This window comes from Electrona antarctica (assembly GCF_951216825.1).
Source record: "Electrona antarctica genome assembly, chromosome: 19".
NCBI lineage: Eukaryota > Metazoa > Chordata > Actinopteri > Myctophiformes > Myctophidae > Electrona > Electrona antarctica.
In genome coordinates, this window is record NC_136800.1 from 12326209 (window position 1) to 12350223 (window position 24015).

The 24015-nt window shown below is 42.9% G+C and overlaps 1 protein-coding gene across 1 annotated transcript in view; it reads right to left on the reverse strand.

The window, feature by feature from the left end:
- Positions 1-1976: 1976 nt before the first annotated feature.
- LOC306943845 (contactin-associated protein-like 2) overlaps positions 1977-24015 on the reverse strand; it is a gene marked incomplete at its 5' end in the record, with an annotated part of 54749 nt that continues 32710 nt past the window's right edge. The window contains 11 exons of the mRNA XM_079530366.1: positions 1977-2499; positions 2985-3059; positions 4262-4492; positions 9304-9397; positions 10162-10295; positions 13355-13591; positions 13858-14094; positions 15084-15302; positions 15640-15810; positions 16633-16760; positions 19844-20000. Of these exons, the coding sequence (XP_079386492.1) occupies positions 2300-2499; positions 2985-3059; positions 4262-4492; positions 9304-9397; positions 10162-10295; positions 13355-13591; positions 13858-14094; positions 15084-15302; positions 15640-15810; positions 16633-16760; positions 19844-20000 (1883 nt within the window). The 3' untranslated portion in view covers positions 1977-2299. The remainder of the gene's footprint in view (positions 2500-2984; positions 3060-4261; positions 4493-9303; positions 9398-10161; positions 10296-13354; positions 13592-13857; positions 14095-15083; positions 15303-15639; positions 15811-16632; positions 16761-19843; positions 20001-24015) is intronic.

Below are 24015 nucleotides of genomic sequence, written 5' to 3' on the forward strand. Positions count from 1 at the left end.
CTGGTGGGTCATTGCCCCAAAGGGATCCATGACATATTCCTGACAGGGTCACATACAGTACAAACAACTTGGACAGAGAAACATTGTGTTATATACTGTAGTTGTACAGTTGGGTGCCACCGATATTGTCCCTTATCATTTGACCCATTTAGGCCTGACCTCAAAATTTTAAAAAATCCTTCTAAATCCTCCAGTTTTCTGAAATAAATATTTTCACGATTTTTCAAAAATAGCAGACCTACAAGCTCGTAGCGCGCCACTCGGTGGCGCGCTATGAGCTTGTAGATCTGCTATTTTTCAATAGCTAAATTATAACAATGTTTAAAACACCAAAAGGGGTTCCCGCCCAAAATGTGTTAACTGTCCTTTTGCGCAGATCATGCAAACCTCAGCAAAAAGAAAAGGACAATATCGATGGCCTCCCACTGTACATTGGGTTGTGACTTACTTAAAGCCAAATTTGAATCCAAAGCAAAACCAGTTGACAACCAATGTTTTTGTTTTCATTTATGATTTGTTCAAGGGGCTTAGCATAATGTCTAATGGGAACCAGTGCAAGATAATACTGGCATTTCTAATGTCTTTCCAACCGGAACAATCACGTTTCAAGACACAGCAAGAACACAAGAAATAAAGCACAATTTGGCACTGAAAAAGAAATGATTGGCCAGATTCATGGACACGTACGTAAGTGAATTAAAAAAAAGCAACTTGGTGCTACAATATGGTGAGTGAAACATAAATGGGTTTGTCGTACCCTTAACAGCATGCCATTAGACTCTACACACATAAAAGGAAAATGACTGGACGGAATCAAAACAAATACAAAATACGATACAATCAAAATGTCAATGTCTTCTAGGATGTTAGCGCCTTAGGTTTATACATGGGTATAAGGAGTGTTCATTCACCTTGCAAAAAAAAGAAGAGATAATTCAGGTTTATTTCTTACATTGTCATAAACTAGGAGTCATTTTTAGTCACACTGAAAAGCACTTACATCAGTGTTGTGGCTATACATATTCAAAACCAAAGTTGTTAGCATTTAATAGAAATGTATTAGTGGCAACATGTCAAGAAACTGGAAAAGCATAGGTACTGTACAATTCTGTTGTGTGAAACAATAGAATAGAAGCTACATGCAGTTTTTCCAAAGAAATGGTTGTCAGGCCCATTGACTTTCTGTCAACAAATGTAAACATCTTGAATATTGAACACCGAAGCAGAGGCTTTATTATAGGCAAAAAATGGTCCATCGTTAAAACCTGAATTATCCCACTATCACATTTGGCAACAAAAAAAACATAGTAGAATAGTGTACATTATGTGCTCAACCTTAAAGATGCAGGCATTGAAATCTCTACAATCAAAGCTCGAAAAATCATTAAGACACATTGTCAGTTATGCAGATGCAAAAATAAATAAAAGTGTAAGTTTTCTTTGTTTCCCATTCACAGTCCAATGGGAGGCTGTCCAAATGATGGCTCTAGAAGCACACATGTAGAATATTTGTGTTCGTTTTTTTAATTTAGGTTTCGTCACAATCATAAAACCCCATCTCGAAAGTGAGCTAGGTTATACACACACACACACACACACACACACACACACACACACACACACACACACACACACACACAGGCTATTATACGAGAATAAATCAAGGCAAATACAAAAGTAATACAATTCTGAAAGTCAAATGTTTGATTCAAAACTTGATATCAATTGATATCTATAACCATGGAGCATGAAACAAAAAGCAATAATGCCAAACCTCCACTATATTTCACAATGTAAACAGATACAATAATTAGATGTAATAAAAACAAAGAAGATACATAAATAAATTATAATAGCCCCTGTGACACACACACACACACACACACACACACACACAGCAACCAAGGTGGGGTGGGTAGGGGTATCTTCAAAGGGACATTTCCCTCAAAAATAATCCTAGGTCAGGAATTGGCACCAACGACCCTCAATACCCGACTCCAATATGTGAACAGGTCACGCTGGCCTACTGTCAGGTTGTCCATTCATTGTAGATGATGCTCAGATAAACTCTGCATATCCTCAAGGGGGCTACAGTCAGTCATGGCTCCCCCTCGCCCTATAACAACATGGTAATGTCACGGTGTGCATTGCTGATACATTTGTTTAGTTTTTCTTTTTACATAAACTTGAGTTCCACAGGGAGCACATCATCAGGTGACTGACTTCCTCGTTCCTCCGTTAGCTTAATTAGCAACACTGTGTGATGTCTGGATGTCCGGCGGTCACGGTTCTAGTTCCTTCAGATAAACCACTCCTTCTTGCTCTCGTCGATGGTCTCTGTAAAGGCGGGGTCGTTGACGATGATGGCGGCGTCGGCGCAGTCCGCCGACTCGGCGCCCTTGGCCTCGTTGGTGTGGTAGGAGCCCTTGTGGCGGAACATGTGGCGGATCACAAACACCATTATGCACAGGATGATGAAAATCACCATGGCGATGATTCCTGCATGGAACACAGTTAGGAAAGGTACAGTCAGTGATTGAAATGGAAACAATGAGCAACTCCACAATTATATATAAAAGGGATTTGTATTTGTATTTATTTTTTGTAAATGTTGGGGCTGAAATAGGTTTGTTTACATTGTCATAGGGGTTTGTAAAACAAACCTATATATCGTTTTTTTGTCTGTTTATGGTAGTTATTTGTAGTTATGCTGTGAAGTTGAGATTTGTTCAGTCCCTTAATTTTTACTTAATTTGTCTCACCAACCAGGGAATGTTTAGTTTTATGGCCTGCAGGGGGCAATGTTGACACATCGCCCTTGATTACAGGCTTCAATCTATCAACCCTTCTGGTTTTATTTTCATTTATTTGTTTATTTTGCGTGAAATGGGTAGCCTATAAATAAAGCTGTGCTGTAGGTTACCACCCATCTAGATTATAAATCCAGGCACAGCCTCATGCAGCAGTCTGAAGCCTGGACTCACCCCCGATAACGGCCGAGTTACGATCCACTCCATCTCCATTGACCTTCTCCTCACCGAAGGGGAAGACAGCACCAGCTGAAAGCACAACCACCACAAACTGAGACGTTTTGCACTTTTCAGACCACGTGGAAGATAATGAAGAATAGGCCTAATTATAAAAGAGCTATTGAGCCATTTTATAACTTCACAACCCTACTGGAACACAAAATACGCTGAATTATTACTCCTTTTCTTTATTGCATTAAAATAAGGCCAAAGGTGTTGATTAGTTGACTATATTTGTGATGGTTTTTTAAATTTGTTTTGAAGCTATGGTTCAAAGTAACAGTGCCAGAGGAACTTTGTTAACTTTATTATCAGACAAGCCGTTCGTCTGTAGTTTTCGGCTGGGTCTTCAAAAAACCCAGATGAAGACCACAGACAGATAATAAACCCAGATGAAGACTACAGACAGATAATAAACCCAGATGAAGACTACAGACAGATAATAAACCCAGATGAAGACTACAGACAGATAATAAAGTTAACCTGTTCCCAGAGCGAGAGCGTACCGTTTATTTTTTAGGACTAATACAATCATATGATCAGACATACAGACAGACACTGACACAGCTATTGTAGATAGATGGATGTGGTAGGGCAGTGATACTATACATACTGTAGAACACATGCCTCTTTAGTATGGATGGGGGAGTGTGTGTGCGTGCGTGCGTGCGTGTGTCAGGAATATGGCTGATCAGATGGATTCTCTATAGGGGTGCAACTGTACGCTGCACCAATCTGTTATGAGCTAGATTTAATGGGTATAACCATGTGTGTGTGTGTGTGTGTGTGTGGTGAATCTGTATATAGATGTACTAACAGCATCTCTCAGCACCACTGCCTTAAACATGCAGTGTTGTTGTTAGTAGGAATAAACACAGAAGACCCGGGAGGAAGTGGGCTAAGAAAAAGGAGGCGCCATACCGAGTTCCTGTTTCTACACAAAAACGGAGGTGGTGCCCCCAGAGGCAAAAACAAAGAAAACATTTTTGTTCTTTTATTATTGCCGAATGGGTTCCCAACTTCCCACTTCCCAGATTGCTCCAAATATAAATGATTGATTATTTAACTATTCATTAGTACATTTTTATGGTATTTTTAATAACATTCATATACACAAACTCCTAATCTGTTTGTCTCTTTATGTCAGCTTACATGGAGGGGGGGGGGTGTTCATTAACTCTTATAGGTCAGTTTTTACATTTGTATGCACGCGTGTATGCATGGGTCCTCACCGGTGTCCATGTGCCATGGGTCATTAGCAGAGGATATGGGTGAGATGGTGAGGGGCGAGGCTCCACAGTTGGACTGGACCAGAATGCCATGCGTGGTGACCGGGGCGGACAGGCCGGACCGCAGCGCCGCCTTCAGCGGAGCCACGCTGTTGAACTGCACCCGCGACAGACAGCCCACAAAGCCTGGTGTGTTGTAGCGCTCGATCAGGATAGCGTCGATCTGCCCCGTTTCTGGAAGACACAGCAAACAGGACATTGGAGGATAAATTACATGAATTACAAATGTTATTGTTGTACCAGGCTGGTACACACCTGAATTGACCATGTCTAATTTTCTCCCATGTTTTTGTATAGGCACTGGCAGTGATTCTCAAACAAAGAACAGTTCAGCAGCAAACTAGGAAACAAGGAAATGCCTGGTGAAGTTAATGTCAAACATAGGTTCTTTTAAGCTTTATTTCGCAAAATGGTTCGCTTACAGGGAACGCCTATCTGTCACTCACACATTATTGATCCCATATCCTGCAAGGACGTCTTCATGCCTTTCCAATGTGAGAACACAGAGGTCCCAAATGGCAATCACACAATATACTCAAAAACAATATAATACCAATGTAGTAATTCAGAAAAACAATAGGCTACTAGAAAAAAATACATCGACATCTTCTCAGGAAATATTGTCAAATGGACATGTGAGTGCCATCAGAATGACAAGTCCTCATGTCAATGTTTACAAACCAGATAGTCAAAATGCTTAGCCATGTTGTCAATATCACTGTGTACAGTGTTTTCTGTAGTGTAGCACTGCCCCTTTAAGGGTAGTGCATAAAAGGGGTGACCAGGGTTGAGGCCTCATGTTTGGCCAGAAGCCTGATTTGAGTGTTTGTTGGGGACCTGGAGGCATGAGGTGTACAGTCTAGTACATGGTAAGAAACTCTCAAACAAATGTTGATGCTTTGATAATTCATTTTGATTTATGGGGATATATTTTAATTTGTAGTTTAATATTCTATTAAACGAGGCCTTTAGGAGGGCCTTTATAATCCACCACTCCTGAATGGAGTGCCTGGTGCTGGGAGTCTGGGTCCTGGGCCTGGTGAGAGCAGGAGTGGACCTGGTGAGACGTAGGAGGGGCCCGGACAGGAGTCAACCCACAGAGCCTAGTCCTTCCACGCACCAGATTTTGGTTCTCCCAGTCCCGGCAGAGTAGTTCCGGAGCAACGGATTGTGTGGCCTTGCTCATTCCCTGATGGACTGATCGAGGGTAGCTACTGGGACGTAAATTGGGATTTGATCAACCCCAGCTGGGTTGCCTGAGTGAGGGGTATGATGTTGGAAAACCCGAAACCCCGTTGACCTCAGGAAACATCGCTGAAGCTACGTCCCAGGTGCATCCATGCAATGTATTTTTAGTTACAGAGTTTGCAGGTGTGATGTTTTGTGAGGGTGAGCTGGGACACTAACAGAATCAGTAAAGGGTATGCCAATGGGTTTTTAAGACGTTTTGACATGGGGACAATGTTGGTCAACTCTGTACTTCCAGAGCCTCCTGGTTTAACCACATCCACAACTGTGGGTATTCAGTGGGAGCCTTGAGTATATTGACTGGGTAGGTTTTGGTATTTTGTTCTATTTTAGTCATTTTGCTATATTTTGTATAATGTAATGAATTTGTATTGAGGCATAACCAGACGTATTATGTGATCTACTGTAGGAGGACAACTAAGCTGTATTTGAGACTAGGCTTTGTCAGAGTGTTTGTTGGGCCATGTGCCATAGTGGTGTTGAGGACATACTATAATAATAATAATAATAATAATGGATTTTATTTATAATGCACTTTACATTCCTCAGTATCTCAAAGTACGTGCTACAGTAGACACAAGCGTAAAACAGTTGGTAATAAGAACATCACACCATTAAAAACACACAATTAAGCATCAAGGAAAACAAAACTGTTTTAAACATGAGGGCATGGGTCAAGGAATAAAATCAGTGGATTTAGAAGAAAGCCTTGTTAAAATGGTAGGTCTTTAGTCATCTCTTGAAGGAGTCAATTGACTGTGGCGCGGGGAGGGTATTCCACAGTTCAGGGGCAACTGCGCAGAAGGCCCTGTGCATGGTGCAGTGCTCTGCCCTTCAGCTGGGCCATTAACTAATATTGCATGGTTTGGATTGTGTTTGCTTACTTTATTACTTGCATATTTATATTGTTTTGATTTGTTTATTTGCTGTGTATGTTTAGTATTGGAGGACCCAGTAGGCCCTGAGGCCTTCGCCCTATATCACAACACCTTTCTTCACTGTCTTCTGGTCATAGAGATGCTGAAGGGCAGAGCACTGCATCCCACAGAGCTTAGACCCCACGGTGGTTACCCTCCGCAGCTTAGTCTTGTTGGACTCTGAGAGCCCCCCGTACCAAGCCAGGTAAGGAGGCTCTATATATGGCAGATGTAAATGCTGTAAAGGGGGGGGGGGGGGGGGGGGCAACATGCCAACATCCATATATCTCAGCCTCCGTAAGAGGTAGGTCCGCTGCTGGCACTTTGCGAAGATGGCCTGTGTGTTGTCATTAAAGGTCAACCCACTGTCAATAGTGGTCCCAAGATATTTGTAGCTGCCGACCCTCTCCACCACCTCCCCACCCAATGTCAGCTGCAGAATAAGGTCGAGGTCATCCCTCCTCCGAGGGCTTATGAGGAGCTCGTTGGTCTTAATCTTCACATTCAGCTGAAGGTAGTGCTCCTCACACCACTGATGGAGCTTCTTTGCTTCCTCCTCAAAGTGAGCAGGGCTGTTTGAGGTGTCGACCAGACCAGTATCGTTTGCAAACTTTCGCGGCCATGCTCGTACTGTCCGAGCTCCTCAGGTTGTTGGTATGGAGCGAGAACAGGACTGGGGAAATCACTGTCCCCTGGGGGGGCACCGGTAGATGTAATCATAACTGAAGAAGAGGAGGTGTTGACCTTAACAAACTGCTCCCGTTTGAGGAGGAAGCAAGTCTATTATCCAGAGGATCATGTGGGGATCCAACTGGAGCTCTTTCAGCTTAGTGCAGAGAATGTGGGGCTGCATACAGTTGAAAGCAGAGGAAACGTCCACAAACGGCATACTGGCGTATGCCTGTGCTGTCTCCAATTGACTGTAGGCGGTGTTTAATACAGTTGTCACTGCATCCTCCACTGATCGGTTTGGCCTATAGGCAAACTGCAATGGGTCAAGTGTGGAGCTGACTTGTGTGAGGATGCTTGAATATGTTTTACTACATGTTGAATAAACTTACATCAGCCTCTGGTTCTGTTCGTTCTGAACCCGTACCAACTTGGGTAACCTTATCTTCAGTTACATTGTCCAGCATATACAGTATATGGTTAATGCTATCATGGTTAATGTGTTAATTTGTAGGATCCCTCACTCCTATTTGTGAGGGTGGGGTAGTCATTTCATAATAGCCCTGCTACATAAACTATGGCTAACATTTAAAAATGCATGTGTCTGCACTTTTTCTATACATAATTATATCAATTTCAAGGGTACAGAGTTGCACATTACATTACAAATTAACATGTTTATCTTATGCCTTAGTACACCCACCAATTTGAAAACACACACACACACACACACACACACACACACACACACACACACACACACACACACACACACACACACACACACACACACACAGTCGAACACTCACAAACGCACACAGTCAAACACTCACACAGTCGAACACACACACACAAACACACATTCACACTAGAACACACACCTTATTAACTAAGGTGCATGTGTTCTAATGTGTGTGTGCTCAAATCGGTGAACCAATAGGATCCACCGGCTGTTTCCGCCAGCACCCGCCCCTCTAGGCCAGAAATCACACAGGCTGGGGCACTGTGGGGCAGGCACATACAACAGAAACATCCCAAATGGAAGAAGAAAAGAATATCCCCCCAAAAATGAATATAATAAGCAGAGTTGGCAACTTTGAGGCTGAGCTAAGTGAAGGTGGCCCAGGCCTTTGTTCCCAAAGGATGATGTCAGATTGCCTCTGCTAATTTATGCACAACAGCAAAGGACCCAGGGGAGTGCTAGGGCTTCGGCATCAAGCCACTATCAGCCAATCTGTTCTCATCTAATTAATTATCTTAAAATGCCCTCTGGGAGGTGATACAGAATGCTCACAACCACAAAGAATGTTTCTAAAGAGGTCTGTTCCGTATGTCATCTTTTTCAATTCTTAACATTATTTTTGAGCATTTCCCTGCCAGAAGTTAAAACGTATTCACTGTTTTGTGAATATTTGCTGGAATCTGGTATTTAAACGGTAATCAAAGAAAATGTCAGCATATGGACTTTAACGTTTCTAATACATTCTTTCATTTTTGCATTTTATTAACAATTTGAATTCAAGATGATATTCTTGAATTCAAAAAGCTATTTAAGCGTAGAATTCTGAAGTGTTAGTGTTATGTCTTCTGTTTTTGAGTATGCCCAGCTTTCGGGGTTTGTGTGAACACAAACACATTGCCTTGTGATTGGCTGATCACCCCATAGTGATGACTTGATTGATTGGCTGAGCAAAGTACATATTGAAGCTAAAAGTGAGGGGAGATAAGTGAAGACAGGAATTGTGATTGGCCAAAATGAGATGATGTATGATGATAAGAGCGCCCCTCACTTCACATGGGTGTGATTTTTACTTATTTGCTCAAATTATGAAACGCCCTCCTCTCACACCGACACTAACAAAGTTATTCACACTTATAAAGCTGGATTTATACTTTGTTGCACACCGCTATCGCGCAAAGAAAACGATGTAACAAAGTATAGCTATCAAGCCCTTATGTGTGTACACAGGGGAGCCCCTTGGAATTCATGGCCCCAGGACGACAATATATGACACTGTCCCTTCCAATATCTATTGAACAATCTATAAAACAGTGATATGTTTGTGGGGCGCCTGTCAGCCCATAAAATCTCTCGCAATGTTTCAGGCCAATTGAGGGCCCGTGAGTGTACACATGTGGTACCGTACTTACCAAAGACTTTGCCCAGGAAGATGGTTTTGACCAGGTTGAACTGTGTGTCTGAGGCCTCTGGCAGCTGGTAGGTGGACACTGGGTAGTGATCCAACTGCACACAGAAACCAACACAAGCTACAGAGATGAGAATCGCAGTGGTGGAAGAAGTACTCAGAAGTACTGTAAAATAAGTACCAATACCATAATGTAGAAATACTCTGTTACAAAAGAAAGTCGGGTATTCAAAATCTACTTGATTAAAAGTACAAAAGTATTCGCATTTTATATATCGCAGTATATACTTGAGTACTGAAAGCAAAAGTACTCATTATGCAGAATTTCCCATTTTACAAGTTTCCATAAAAATGCTGAAAATAGCTGATCTACAAGCTCACTGTGAGCTTGTAGATCAGCTATTTTCAAATGGCCTGAAGGGGTTAATGCACGGTTTGTAATCTCCTCTGAGATTTAGTGGAGTAGAATTAAAAGTATTGGAAATACTCCAGTAAAGTAAAAATCTCTCAAAATTGTACAGTAAGTACATAATGCACATGAGTGTATACATGTATGTGTTTCTTGTTGTGTAGGTATTTGTTTACTACTTTCTGCATAATTTTGTATGGGCATTTTCATTCAGGCAATTATTTCTTAACCCCAATGCTGCGTTCACACAGGCAGATGCAAAGACACAGATTACCATTCATTTTCAAAGGAAGCCAGTGACATGAAGATACAAAGAGCTGGTTTCAACTTCAGCTATACAAAGATACAAAGCTACAAAGTGTAGCTCTGCATCTTTGTATCTGCATTTTTTTGTGAATGCAGCATAATATAATGCTGAGCCTTGTGGTTTGATTGTTATAACGGTGTAGGCACCTGTAGACGAATGTTCCTGTGATCCCTGGAGATGTTAACATGGTGTGGTTGTCCATTGGCCATGTTCCGGTGGTCCACATCGATAGTGTAGGGCTCCTTCAGTCCCCCTAGGCTGTAGCGGATCTGCAGTGTGCCTGAACACACACACACACACACACACACACACACACACACACACACACACACACACACACACCGTCAGCTACTGCAGAAGTACTGCTGTTACTGCTGAAAAGCATAGCAATTTTACACACAGGGAAAAATGCAAACACAGTAGGCCATATCTTAATTAAGAAGTGGGTAACATGTAAAATTAGAGGAGGGCCCTTTGGAAGTTTCCCAAAGAATAATCTGTTAGTTGTATTGTACACCCTCAAGACGTTGTTCAATTAATGATGTTGGAAGTAAGTATAATTGTTAATCACTTTCACTATATGTAACTGGGACCTATTCGTTTACGATTGTATCCATGTAATTGTAAAGAACATGGTGAACTAGAAAAAGTGCCCTTCTGGGCACAGGTCTCCACCAGGAGGATAGGACTGTGTGAGATGTTTGGCAAAATGTTTAGGAGTAATATAAACATGTTTGCCTTTGATGGCAATTGGATGATTTGAGGCATTTTGTTCCAAAAATGTGTTTTGCAAAAATCAACCTGTTGGTGGCGCTATAACAGGCCAATGTGAAAAGGGTGGGATATATTGCTCAGCCTAGTAAGAAAATGTGTGAAAGATTTCACGTAAATTGCATGCTGCGTTCATGATTTGAGACTTTTGTTGCAAACTGTGAAAGCCAATTATAGCCAATTAGGATGGAATATGAAATATCGGACAGATCCGACTTGAGCACATGACCATAGAGATACTGTGTAACGATTTGTGAGATTTTTGGACAGAATCTGGAGGAGTAATATCCAAAAATGTGTTTTACAAAAGTCGGCCTCCTGGTGGCGCTATAAAAGGCAGATGCGGAAAATGCAGGTCAAAGGTTTGTCCTTGGCCTCTAGGGAGTGTGCATGCAACGTTTCACGCAGATCGGTGCAGTTTTAGATAAAAATGTGAAAAGCTGCCTCATGGTGGCGCTATAACAGGCCGTTCTGGAAAATGCGGGGCAGAGGTTCATCGTTGGCATCCAGGGAGTGTGTGTGCAAAGTTTGGCATCGACCGGGTTAACGGTGCCGGAGATTAGCTGGTAACGGACGGACGGACGGAAGGACGGACGGACGGACGGACGGACACACACACGGACGGACGGACGGGGACACACACGGACGGAGTGCAAAACATACTCTCTCCCCATGCCTTCGGCCTGGTGGAGACAAAGAACCTGTCAAGAACAGAACTGTATATCTGTGAATTTCAACATAGTTTAATTAATACATGGAGACAAGTACTTGACTCTGTGTCCGTGCTGCTGAGACTTAGGTCACATTCCCACCTAATACTTCGGTAGACTCGATCCGAATGAGCGGAGAAATAAGGATTCTTGCATATTTAATTTGCTGCGGTTTGCCTTCACACTGTCATCCGCAGCAATTGGAAACGCAGCAGGGACCTTTATCAATGTGTTCCATTCATAAACTAGCCTACACAGTGAAATCTATGGTGATAAAATTATACTCATAACGTGCATGTGTCGTGCCGTCTGGGACTGGACTCCCCCCCCCCCCCCCCCTCTTCTCTCTCTCTCTCTCTCTCTCTCTCTCTCTCGCACGCATGCATGCAGCCACGCACTGTTCTTTTGGACATTATTGGAGGCACAGCACTGATATAACAGACAGCAGCGCAAAATGTTTATCGAGACCCCAGTCCCCACACAGTGACAGCATTCCATGTTTACGGCACGCACAGACGAATGCTGGACGCACAGACAGACGGACAGAATATTCTGTAGGCTACGTATATACACTGCAGTGTTTTTATGTGTTTCCTTAAGCAATTGATTAATGTAGCCTACTCGTCCTCATTTCGATCAGGGCTAAAAAGTCTCCTCATTCGACCACGTCTATCCACGGTAACGGGACATCTTTGCGCTGCGTAAAATATGCCTTCTCCGTCTCCAACTGTGTTCAGCTCCTCACCCGCCATATTGTTTGCTTCATTTCCTTTATTTGCTGTGGATTGCATTCCCACCTGCACCGAATCGGAATCAAGTGCGATTGGAAGCGAAGCGAAACCCCCGTTTTTGGTCGAAGTAGAATGCGGTTCTTTAATGTGCATTAGGATTCGAATGAGGCTTCACACCTGCCAAACGAAGCGCAGTTTCTGACAATGCGCAGCAGGATTCGTTTTAATCGCAGTAAAGCTTTCTGGTGTGAATGTCACCTAAATTCCTGGTGTAAGCAGTTTGACGAATGCAGGTAAAGTGGGACAACTGGTAAAGTGGGACACTTAACATTTCATCTTTGTATTTATGGATCATAATCATAACTTCAAATAATGCAAAATGTAAATGATCAGAATGTGTCCCACTTACCTCTTCTCACCCCATCTAGATATTATAATTGTGTTAATTTATATCTGTACTTCTTGACCACCCTATAGGGTTTTGGGTTCACGAGGCATAGCAAACATTATCTGTGTGTGTGGGAAGATGTTATATTACAGTGATATGATACATAATTACGTAATTAAAATATTTTACACTTAAACATGTAATAACAGTACAGATAAGTTAGGTAACTTTATGAGTATAGTGTTACACTGGTGGTAGTCACTTGAGACAGACTGTTGACTCACAAATTCGAAGGAAAAGATGGCGCTATTTTTCCTTTGTTTTGCCAATGGGTTTCCAGATTGCACTGGTGGTGCAATTTTCATGTATTGCTACTCTGTTGTATTGCAATACTTGCATGTTAAAAAATAGCAGTTCACAACATGTGACGGTGCAATGCGTTGTGAGCTTGTAGATCAGATGCAATTGCGTCACTACTAGTATGACAAAGTAGTGCATTAAATGCTCTCTCTGGGTCATTCTCGGACCAGCCCTCCAGCGGCATCTCCAGTCATCTCCATCTTTCACCTCCATACATCTGGCTAGCGCGCCAGTACTTTCCACCCCAGCAACTTTGTGCACTTTGTGCAATGCTCCAATATTGTGTGCTGACTTGCCACAAGCACGGCTATTCCCAGTACTCTTGAGTATTCGCGTGCGCACGTGTGTGTGTGTGTGTGTGTGTTATATTAATATATACCGTTCTGCCTGAGCACCACAGCCAGGTAGTCCTGTGTCCTGGAGCTGACGTACACCAGGATAGTGGGGGCGCTGGAGGTACTAAAGCTGAACACCAGCTCCTCCTGGGTCAGGTTGGCCTCGCTGGGAACGCCCACCATGGCCGACACGCTCCTACCCTCCAGCACAGCAGGGAGGCCCGCCTCAGGGAGGAAGTCGTAGCGTACCAGAGTGCCTGACTCAAAGTAGCCGCCCACGTCTAAAAACACACACACACACACACACACACACACACACACACACACACACACACACACCGGCAGAGAAAGGTTATTGTAGACGCGAGCTCTAACTTCAACCTCCCTGAGGATGCTTTACAAACACGTGGGCAGACATACAGGTGGGCACATAGACAGACGGATATAACAGACATACAGTAGACAGAAAGACAAACGGGTGGGAAGACAGGCAAGAGACACAAACAGGTGTGCAGACAGACAGACAGACAGATCCAGTCTAAGGTACCGTCAGCGCAGAAGGGTCCATCATATGCAGTGTGTGTGCAGTCGCAGGAGTAGCCGTTGTACTTCTCCACACACTTGCCACCGTTGCGACAGTGCATGCTGTAGCTGCTGCAGTGGCCATGGCAACCCGGCTTGACCCCTGGTGTGACCTTTGCCCTCTCCTCCAGATCAAGGGTCACACCGTTCATTTTGAGGGCCCGGATACACCCCAGGAACCCCCTCTGACCGCCTGACGCACCTGGAAATTATAAGGAGAAGCATTTTAATGGATGGATGGATGTCATCTGTTTAACTCTTGATAAAACCAATAGAGTGGCAAAGATCATCCCCTGGTTCCAATGGGTTCACGGACGTTTTTCTCTATGGAGAGTAACATTGGATCATCTTAAAATCGTCTCATATAAGAATTGTGGTCCAAAAATAAACAAACCGTTTCGATGATATTGTGTCTCTGTATCGTTTAAGACAGTCAGTCTGTAAATTTGATAGTCATTTCTAGCAAAAATGTAACTAATTCAGCAGCAGTAACATTAGCGTTTTCTCAGTCAGTTGATTCTTCATATCCATATGACTGAAACTGCCGGGATGATTTGTTCATTTTTCACACAGTTCTTATATGAGGCGATCTAAGATCCCCTATGGGGATTATAATGCAAATAAATAAATACACGAACCCGCAGACTTAGCACCCTCTAGCGATATTGACGTCAGACTTGGAAAGTGCGAGGCACACACTGGCGACACTGTCTAAATGTGAACTGAGCAGACTTTTGTTTGAACTGTATTTTTATTCGTGTCGCCTTATTTCCATATTTGTTTTGGTTGTTCCCTTTTGTCATATTCTGTGTTTCTTTTTTCTGCTTTATTGTTTCTACAAATATCTTTCATATTTTATAGTTTTTTCAATAAACAAGCTATAGTAATCGTGAAAAGAGAAAACTAATACTGCCCAATATAGTGCAGGCCTAACATTGACTTCACACCATGAAGCTGTGAGTGAATGTCTGTATAGTGCGGACAATCCGGACATTCACAAAATGCCATAAAGAGAGAGCGCCGTTCTCCGAAAGGATCAAAGTGAGCAGCTGCAGCCACTTGCGTCTTGAATTTGAGAATGCCACGTCCACATTCCAGGACTAGTTGAACACTAATGAAGCGTAAGCTTTGTTTTATATAAGAAAATACATATCTTCTGAGCCAAATTTGTCCCGCGTGTGTTTCTCTCACCAACATATAGCTGGCTGAACAGCTCCAGCCTGGTGTGTCCCTGTGGGGGGGCAGGGCGGACGTCTCTGTACTGTCCGTCAAGCCATAGCCCCGCCTCCTTCACGTTCCTGTCTGCCTCAACGCGATGCCATTGGTCGTCGTTGAGCGGCACAGGTGAACGGACGCTGAGCTCCACGGCTCCGTTTCCCACGTCAAACGAGAAGGACACGACGGAAGCAGCTGGGGGAGAGGAAGAGAGAGGTTCAATTAATTCAAGATGTGAGGGCAGATAGCTTTGATGCATGTTGTTTACATTGCAACATTGAATTATAACATTGTCACTTGAGAGCAGGTCGTGTGTGAATTGGACCGGTGGAGTAAACCGGAGACGTGTAATGTTGCTTCAGCTATTTTAATATAACAACACTTCTAGTCTAGTCTGTAGGAAGGGCTTTGCAGCAAGGAGGCAGAGCAATGAGCTCTGTTGCCAGTAGGTGTCCCTCCTAGCCCACACACACACACACACACACACACACACACACACACACACACACACACACGCCACTTGCCCCCTTACCTCTCAGTTCAATGCGTATGAAGTCGGTGTTACCCAAGTTCTCCAGAAACACCCCATAAGTGGACGAGGTCTTAAAGTAGAAAGAGATATCGGCGCTGGTCTCTCCTCTGAAGGACGGGAAGTGCAGGTAGGATGCTGGGCTGGTGAACGATGCTGCATTCCAGTAGTCACCTATACGCAACAGCATATAAACAAGGGAGTTGGTGACGCCAATGCCAGTTTCCTGTGGTGCAGTGTTCAGCATAAACGACTGGGAACATGGCGTGAGGCTGGGATGTTTAGCTATTGATTCCATCATATCTGCAAGTTCAGTAGATTACGTCACTGGAGTAAATCTGGCTTGCCTGCTCTAGAGGCACAGAGCAATTTAAAAGAACGTCTTTCACTTTTAGAAACCCTATTTCACTAAAATCGGCAAGTTGCACCATTCTGTGCCGTGTGAGCAAGCAAGTCAGATTCAATATGCTTTGTAATCAGGAGGATGCATTTCGGAGCTATCCACAGCCCACCTCTGAGACAGAAGTGTTATACCTTCATTAGCGAGGACAAGGGCCCTCAGGCCTGAAAGTCGACCCTCAAAGATGCTTTACTTTACTGTTTCATAAATATTATGAATTATTCAGCATATGTTGTCCTGCGGGATGGATTCCAAGTATATTGTGCATGCTTCCTACTGTACGTGTGTATGCTAGGGCTTTAAGCAACTACAGTAGTCGACTAGTAAATCTACTAGTTTACCTCGTTGGTACTAGTTGACTAGTTAAGGGGGGGAAAAGCGTTTTTTTTCTCCCGTTTTTGTAGGCCTCAAGATCAGATAGATTATAATTATAGTCACCAATGCCTACACAGTTTTTAATTGTACAAATATTTAAAAAATATAGGCCTATATGTAGGCCTATGACTGCTTAATATGGTTGTTAAAGATCCCTACAACAACCAGTCCTATCTATATGTATGCTGTATATGTGTGTGAGTGCGTGTCCAGTGACTCACGGTCCCCCTGGCATCTGAGTGGCCCCACAGTGACTTTGGCCTCAGAGCCCGCCCTGCTGGTGTCTCCCACCACCACCTGAGTGACGGGCAGATGGTCTTTATATACCAACAGACCTGCATCCTCTCTCCTGAGAGAGAGGGAGAGAGAGAGAGAGAGAGAGAGAGAGAGAGAGTGGGACATGAGCTTTTAATTTTCAATCTCCTTCAATTAATTAACTAACTTTAAGCCCTATTTGATTCCCTAGCTGTGTCGGTTTATCATCTGTCTGCTTTCATCTTTTTGTTTTATGGTCTGTGGTAGGCCGCATTGCCGCATGCATATGTGTATGTCGCTAACTACCATGGCTGTATGTGTGCTTATTTACATTAAGTAAGCTGTGCGTGCGTGCGTGCGTGCGTGCGTGCGTGCGTGCGTGCGTGCGTGCGTGCGTGCGTGCGTGCGTGCGTGCGTGCCCAATAGAGAGGGTAGGTAGGGAAGGTAAGCAGGGCCAAACCGGAGGAAGGGAGAAGGAGACAGATGGGGAGGAGAGATGATGAATGTTAAGGCGGGGGAGGGGGAGGGAGGACAGGAAAACATGACACAGAGGAGGAAGATATAGATTCAAGAGATGTTATTGTCACATACAATACATGTATGCACTGTGGAAAACGTACAGTAGGGGGGGGGGGGGGGGATGTGCTCCTTGATGGTGAGAAACAACGTGCATGGTAATTTCCACATGTTGGTGGTGGCTGAATCTAAAGATAGATGTTCTTACACAATATACGATAACCTTGAGCTTATATTGCTGATCGTGTGTAACGTGGCTGAGTATTTCTCCGTTTTAATCTGTGCGCATTGTGTGCACTTGTTATTTAGCAGTGCCAGTGGCACACACTAGGTGCAATATATATATAGTTTTTTACAATATCAGATGCTAGGCTTGACGTCTACCTCCTATCCTATTCACTTTGTATAGCGCATACTGTATTTTCTTCTTGGCACTCTATTTACTCAACCCACTTACCCTGTTAGTCATACATTCATGCTGCTCGCACTTTGTACGTCTCTCTGGGTAAAAGCATCTGCTGAATGCCTTGTAATTGCTATTTCTCATTAAAATCATTTTTGTGCCTGTAAATACAAATGTATGCCTTAGCACTATGAATTTCTTATGCATATGAAAGGGCTGCAGGGTAGAGGGAAAGGAGAATGATTATGTAATCTAACAAGATATAGTTGAAAGAGAAGATGAAATAAAATAATCTGTCGTGGTGCAGTATGAGCTATATCATGTTTGCACCTGCTATCAACTATAATGCCATGCTGCAGTCAGCTGGCATATTACAAAGGGTTTTAGAGATAAGTGCAGCCTATGGCAGACATTGTGGTAGAAGTGCCCCCTGATAGGATAATGGAGCATTGGCCGTGACATTTTTCTCCTGCCATGAGACATTGGGTAACTTTATTATGCTGTGCACAGCAAGCCAGTTGTATTAGATGTGAATGTCTTCATGAATTGCCTTTGTCGCACGCCAACTCCTGTTATGTAGAGTTTGCACACTGATTGATTGCATGCTCAAACCTGCAAAAAAAGAGTTCTTCAAGAATGTTTAGCCCATTGACTCTGACTTGTGTTATACTTGACATTGGCGTCGACCCTCTTCTAAATAATTCAACAGTCATTAAATGTATTTTTCAAAAGCAGGAGGAGGTTTCGACTTGCACTTCAGAGTTTTTAATGTTCTCCATGAGGTTACCTGTATATACGTAAATAAAAGTTTAAAAGGGCAGTCCAATCATTATCATCCTATATGCAAATTGGTCACATCAATCTGACTCACACATAACAAACCCCATACACACGCCCATATAGGCATGTATATGACTCATGCATAACAAACCCCATACGCACGCCCATATAGGCATGTATATGACTCATACATAACTATTGTATGCACATACGTACTGTATATGGTCATGTGCATATATGAGACCGAACGACTTCAAACTCAATTGCGCATTGGCTATATATATATATATATATATATATATATATATATATATATATATATATACACACTGTAATACTAAGATTACTACTGCTAATAATAACTAGAAAAAGTGCCCTTCTGGGCACAGGTCTCCACCAGGAGGATAGGACTGTGTGAGATGTTTGGCAAAATGTTTAGGAATAATGTTTTTTTGTTTGTTTGTTTTTTGCAACAATTTTCTTTTGTTGAGGAAATGCAGAGCCAGATCACTCATAGCATCTCTGAGGATAGAATTCTGGATGAGCAGGACATGTGCAGCATTTTGAACAAAACGGGCCACTCCTGAAAACTTTGGAAGGCAATGTTAGCCAATTAGTGTAGAATCTGAGAAATCCAACAGACTCGTCTTGATCACATGACTACAGAGATCATGTGTACCGATTTGCGGGAGATTTGGATGAAATCTGTGCGACTAACATAAGCAATGTGTTTTGCAGAAATCGGCCTCATGGTGGCGCTATAACCGGCAGATGTGGAGGGATGCAGAGACAATGTTTTTCCATGGCCTCTAGGGAGTGCGCATACATAAGTTGTATACAGATCGATGCAGTTATAGCTAAAAACAGGAATTGGCCTGTTATAGCGCCACCATGAGGCTGATTTGGAAAAAAATGAGTGTCATGTCGTCCTCGGCCTAGTAGAAATGTGCGTGTATAATTTCACGGAAATTGCACACTGTGTTTGTGATTTGTGGCATATTGTTCGAAACGGACCAATCATGTGAGCTTTGGAAGCCAATCTTAGCCAATCAGGATGGAAGATGGGAAATGGTGCAGATCCGTGTTGATCACATGACTATGGCGATAGTGTATACCGAATTGTGTGATGTATGGATAAAATGTGTACGAGTAATCTACAGAAATGTGTTTTGCCTAAATCGGCCTCATGGTGGCGCTATAACAGGCCGTTGAAGAATATTTGGGGCAGAGGTTCGTTGTTGGCATCCAGGGAGTGTGTGTGCAAAGTTTGGCATGGATCAGGCCAACGGTGGCGGAGATTAGCTGGTAACGGACGGAAGGAAGGAAGGAAGGAAGGAAGGAAGGAAGGAAGGAAGGACACACACGGACGGAGTGCAAAACATACTCTCTCCACCATGCCGAGACAATAATGTAGGCTAGACTATGTCAATTATAACCTAATGCTACAATGTTAAAATGCAAAAATACAATCCACGCACCACTGCCGCTGGTCAGCATCACAGTTACAGTAGTGTTTGGGGTTGGTACAGTTGCGCTCGATGCCACATGCACACTTCTGTATGCCAGGCCCCGAACCCCCCCAGTAAGAATGTCTCTCATTGGCTCTTCCCACCCACCAGCTGAATGGAACACCATCTGCAGAAAGGAAAACAAACAAGACATAGGTGACTTTCACTTCATTGAGCTTAGCAGGAGTCTGAGAGACTAAGTAAGTAATTGTATACTGTATGTGTATTTTTTAACAATTGTATATCGTATTCACTGCTTTTCTTTTACTTATATGCTGATATATTTCTATGCTAAATGTAATCCTATTATCCTAGACTACTATCGTACTATGAATTAATTAATTTTATTTATATATATAGCACCTTTCCAAACATCTAGTTTAATCTGTCTGTAAAGCACTTTGTGCTTTACAGACAGATTAAAAACGCCAAACATCACAGACATCAAAACATCAAAGACATCAAAAACATAAAAACATCAAAAACATCAGAAACAACAAAACATAAAAAACATAAGACATTTGAAGAAAATAATACATTTTAAAACGGCATTAGTCAGCTGGTAAACAAGTTTGTGCAACCAAAGCTGACCTAAGCAGTAAGCGTGCATCCTTAGGAGAAACACTTGACATACATGTTTTTTACTATAGCCTACTATACTATACTTTAAAATTATAAAACTAAGACAACTCTGTCCTGTCCATCTGCTTAAACTCTAAACAATGGTCGTTGACCATTGGCATATGCAGGGAGTGAGGAAGCTGATTCTTCCCTTTCCCCAAATGTAATCTGTTTATTAGCATTTGTGTGAAATCTCAATCAGTTCAGACTCCTGTGAGTGGAGACAGGGGGAGTGACTCGGGGGAGCAGTGCTAGTGTGTTCATTCATTGGTGGGTGTTTTGATTCATTGTTTGATTGATGTTTTTCATTGACAAAGATGCATACTGTATACATGACCATATATCTACAAAGAAAAGCTCAAGAGCTTATTTCCATTGTCATTTAAGTGCAAATAAGTGTGTGTGTGTGTGTGGGGGGGGGGGGGGCGGGGTTGGGGGTGGGGGGGGTGCGGGGGTGGGGGGGGGGGGGGGGGGCGGGGGTAAAATCAATAATAGATGCATTCATACAATTTCAACATACTAGACAAGTACAATAGCAAAGATCAATATGGGCGCTGTGAATGGAATTTGGTCCAGCTGCTATTCAGCCAGCTCTTTATGGAGGACTTGAAGTTAACAACGTCGCTAATTCCCCTCAGCATCCGTATTGTTGGGGAAGATTACGCAGAAGATAACGGATCGACAAGACTCACACAAAGCTTGTGATCTGCCAATTTCAGCAAAAGCTTTCCTCACAATAACAGAAAACAGAAAATACACTAGCATAAAGCCCTTGAGGGACTCCACTCAACCTTAAGTGATTAAGGCAACAAATTCCACATAACTGAGTCTAAATATGAGTCTTTTCCTACAGCCTTTGAATCTGAAACTGGTACAAAGTCTGTGGAGCTCCCTTTGGTAGAATAACTAGAAAAGTAATTTGACTAGATATTTTGGTACCACCTTGTTTACAATCCTGTGGATCCTACACATTTTAATATGTTATACTCTCTCCTCCTCTGAGACACTGAACCTGTCCAATTGATTCATCTTTATAGTAGCATGCTGTACCTGGGCTCAGACCTATACACACTCACACACCAGCAGAGAGAGAGAGAGAGCTGGTTGCAAATGTATACGGGACTTTGATTTAAACACACAGCAAGTAGCACACCCAGCAATGCTGGGCTGCACATAACCACAGTATAGACTTTGGTGCACCAATATGTGCATGCGTGTGGTCAATAAAGCGCAGAAGCTTTAATTACTCATTAATTGTGTAGGTAGCAACTAGCAACGCACAGCAGTCTTCAGCATGCTACAGTGACATAATGACCAATTGGCGGACCTTCCCATTAAAGCCTGATTTATACTTCATTTTGGCGTTGCGTAGGCTACAGAAAAGCTGATCTACAAGCTTAGCTCACAACGTGCTGCAATGCAAAAGATTTTGTGATCTGCTATTTTCGTAATACAACACTGGCGACAGAGTTTAATCTCACCATGCAATGTGGACCTACCGATGTGTTACTTGCACCTTATGTTTAACGTCATGTACATACGGTATCTGCTGGATTTATGCTATTAGTATATTTCTTGAGATGTTTTGCTCTCTTTGACATGTTTCTTTAGTGGGTTTTTTCTTCTCCTTGCTCTCCCTCTCCCTCCCTGTCCCCTCCCCTCTACCCTTCCTGCTTCTAAAAAAGCAAAAACCTGTGATGCAAAGTTTATCCTTGATGTATGTCACTGCTAACAGTTAGCTGTTGGCATAAACACAGTTATGTTATCTGATCTTCTGGATCAAATGAACGCTTGTTTAAGCACTATTGCTTGGAATTCTTATTTGCAATATTGGAAAAACATTTTCCATCCGTTAGTGAATAACATATTAATGCATATAATATTCAAAATCCAGCTGCCTCTTGTTGGCTAGCTGGCAGCAGAGCCTTCTATTGGAGAGTTGTGCCAATGAGGTTCATGAGGGGATATAGTGACAAACGCCCATAGACTCCAGTGCATTCCCTAAACCATAGACTCCAGTGCATTCCCTAAACCTCCGGTTCAGGGCTTTGTCACTATTCGCCACTAGAAGTCGCTGTAGAAAACCGCCCGGTGTATGAAGTGAACGGGAGTGACGCAACTCTCCTTATGTGGCTCTGGCTGGCAGCCTTCAGTGATTGGCACAGTGGTTCAGGCCGTCAGGCCAACGCTTTTAGCCTTTACATCTCTTGCATCTTCTCAGTCTCTTTTTAACCTTTTGATGTGAACCTTGATATGTAATTAGTTAACTTCAGTTGAGCTGTAATTACCAGTTGGCGGTGGCACTTACCTGTTGGCATCAGGTGTGTGTTGTAAATCCACACCTGATGCCAATCAAGTGAAGAGTGAACATGAGGAAGCCACCATGCAGAACGTGTTATTCAATCCAATGTGTTATACGACTATCTGAATTAAACTATACATTTCCTTTGAACACTTTGCTGGATTACTTTGATTTAAATGAACATGGATCCGGATTGGAGGCTGTGTTAAGTTGTCATTGAGACTTGGAACAAGTACTAGTGGAAACTGATATCAATATGAACAATGAATATAGGGATGAAAATGTATTCTTCTCTGTCTCCTTTCTCTTTCTGTCTGAGACATTAAAAATGCAATGCTGAACAGTGTGGTGGATTGACCCAGACCAGACCCGGGGCTAGCACGCACATGCACACACGCGCGCTCTCTCACTCACTCTCTCTCTCACACGCACACGCACACACGCACACGCACACATGCACGCCCAAATATAGCCATAGGGGCCTAATGGAGATGGGGGTCAGAATTCTAACCAGACTGCAGATGAAGGCTATTTGCTTCAGTACCTGCAGTATTGCAAAATACAGCAATATCCGTGTGTTCATCTAACTCGGATATAAACATTATAACAATGTGTATGCAAATCCACAGTAGATGGTGACATGCAGTACTGTACCAGCATTCCCACATGATGAACTCTACTGTAGATCTAACCCCATTTCAGAGTCAGACTAATGTAGAAATGAACTAGATAAAGTTCCCCTCGGGGCACAGGTCTCCCCCAGGCCAGGTCAGGTTGTGGCCTCCTGGTGGCGCTATAATAGGCCAATGTAAAAGGGTGCCATTTCTTCTTACGCCTTGGATGGCAATTGGATTATTTGAGGCATTTTGTTCCAAAAATGTGTTTTGCAGACATCCACCTGTTGGTGGCGCTATAACAGGCCAATGTGAAAAGGGTGGGATATATTCCTCAGCCTAGTAGGAAAGTCTGTGAAAGATTTCACGTAAATTGCACCCTATGTTCATGATTTGAGGCTTTTTGTTCAAAACGGGCCAATCCTGCAAACTTTGAAAGCCAATGTTAGCCAATTAGGATGGAATATGAAATATCGGACAGATCAGTCTTGAACACATGACTATAGAGATAGTGTGTAACAATTTGCAGTAATTTTGGACAGAATCTGGAGGAGTAATATCAAAAAAAATGTTTTTCAAAAGTCGGCCTCCTGGTGGCACTATAA